At 38.8% G+C, this 1,435-nt stretch overlaps 1 protein-coding gene across 1 annotated transcript in view; it reads right to left on the bottom strand.

The window, feature by feature from the left end:
* The window catches only part of TULP4 (tubby like protein 4), a 126,774-nt gene that overhangs the window by 14,068 nt on the left and 111,271 nt on the right, over nucleotides 1-1,435 (bottom strand). Inside the window, exon 12 of the mRNA XM_009319163.1 lies at nucleotides 1,287-1,433. Coding sequence (XP_009317438.1) covers nucleotides 1,287-1,433 — 147 coding nt within the window. The remainder of the gene's footprint in view (nucleotides 1-1,286; nucleotides 1,434-1,435) is intronic.

Below are 1,435 nucleotides of genomic sequence, written 5' to 3' on the forward strand. Positions count from 1 at the left end.
TGTGTGGTGTTCACCAACCTGCAATTCTGAGTATCATTTCAGCTCTTTTAATAATATAAAAGGAATTGATATTGCAGATCTAATCCAATTTTCAGGAAGGGATGCGAAGACTTTATATTAACTTTTTCTTTTCTATTTAATTTTTGTTTTACTTTCTGTCAGCTTGGACCATGTTTCATAACAGAAAATGTTGAGTGCTTCCTATGCATAATGTATATATGATCATCAATGTCTTTATTATTTTCTTCAGATTCTACAGGTGAATATCACGTAGACATAAATTAGGCAAGCCAAGCCCCAAATCGTGAAAGAATGGACTTCATTTTAAGCACACGAGTATTTCCTTAGAAGTCCAGAGGACTACTCTGATGCTTGGGTCAGACACAAGCTTTGGTGCTTTCAGCAGTCAAAACCTTGGTCTGAAATAATGGGAGTATTTCCATTTATTTCAATAGACTCTAGCACAAGCCTTTAATTGCTTTGCAGTGGTCACACTCCTCTCCTCCTCCTTAAAGGGTACTGGCATGATGGCCACTCCTGTAGTTCCAAAAACCTGTGACCTGGCAACAGGAATCCCCCACTGATGTGAAAATTCTGAAAATATATTAATTTATCTTCTTGTCTATTACTTGTTAATTTTATTGGCATGATGAATTTTTTTTTTATTGGAGAACGTCCTGAGTACTTCCAGTCCTTTTACCTGCCACATTCACATCACCTGCATCCAAGCCTTCCCTGCGCTGCTTGAATCTTCTGCTACCTTACATGTCAGTGAAATGAGAAATTCTTCCTGATCCCCCTTGTTTACAGACTACTTTACTATTTTAGCCTCTCTGTAAGATGTGGTATTGATAAAAATCCAAATGGGCATTTATCACTTCTCAAAGGGTGACTGAGTTTTACGGGAACCTGCCCTCCAACCCAAGCTCCTATCAGCAGGCTGTGCTTTGCTGTCACAAGAACGACCCTTTGGGGCTTCCAACACATTACAGTTCTGTCCTACAAAGATGCAGAATGCAAGCCTTCAGTCTACGGCGAATTCCTAGTGAACTAAATAGAAGATGATTAATTTTCCAATGAACTTGAAAATTATACGGATTATATTTTCCACATATTTTAGAAAACAATGTCCGTAATACATATTAGCCTTATTCTAATTCAGTTCTACAGGACCCCATCAGACTAAGGGATTTTGATTTGTATGTTTACCAGAGGGGGCTAGTGATACAAGTGATCTGTCCTCCATCTAGCTTAACCCATAACATGGCAGACCTCCAGCTCCTCCTTACCTGGTAAATCATCTTCGTCTTCGCTGAAAACATTTGGATTAAAGACAGGCAGGTTAATGTAGTCCATTGAAATCTTCCGCACTTCTGGGAGATATATTGTCATCTGTCTGGGCTGAAGGTGCAGCAAACTGGTTTTATTTATTAAT

The sequence above is a fragment of the Pygoscelis adeliae genome, unplaced genomic scaffold, assembly GCF_000699105.1.
Source record: "Pygoscelis adeliae isolate BGI_AS28 unplaced genomic scaffold, ASM69910v1 Scaffold172, whole genome shotgun sequence".
NCBI classification, from domain to species: Eukaryota; Metazoa; Chordata; class Aves; order Sphenisciformes; family Spheniscidae; genus Pygoscelis; species Pygoscelis adeliae.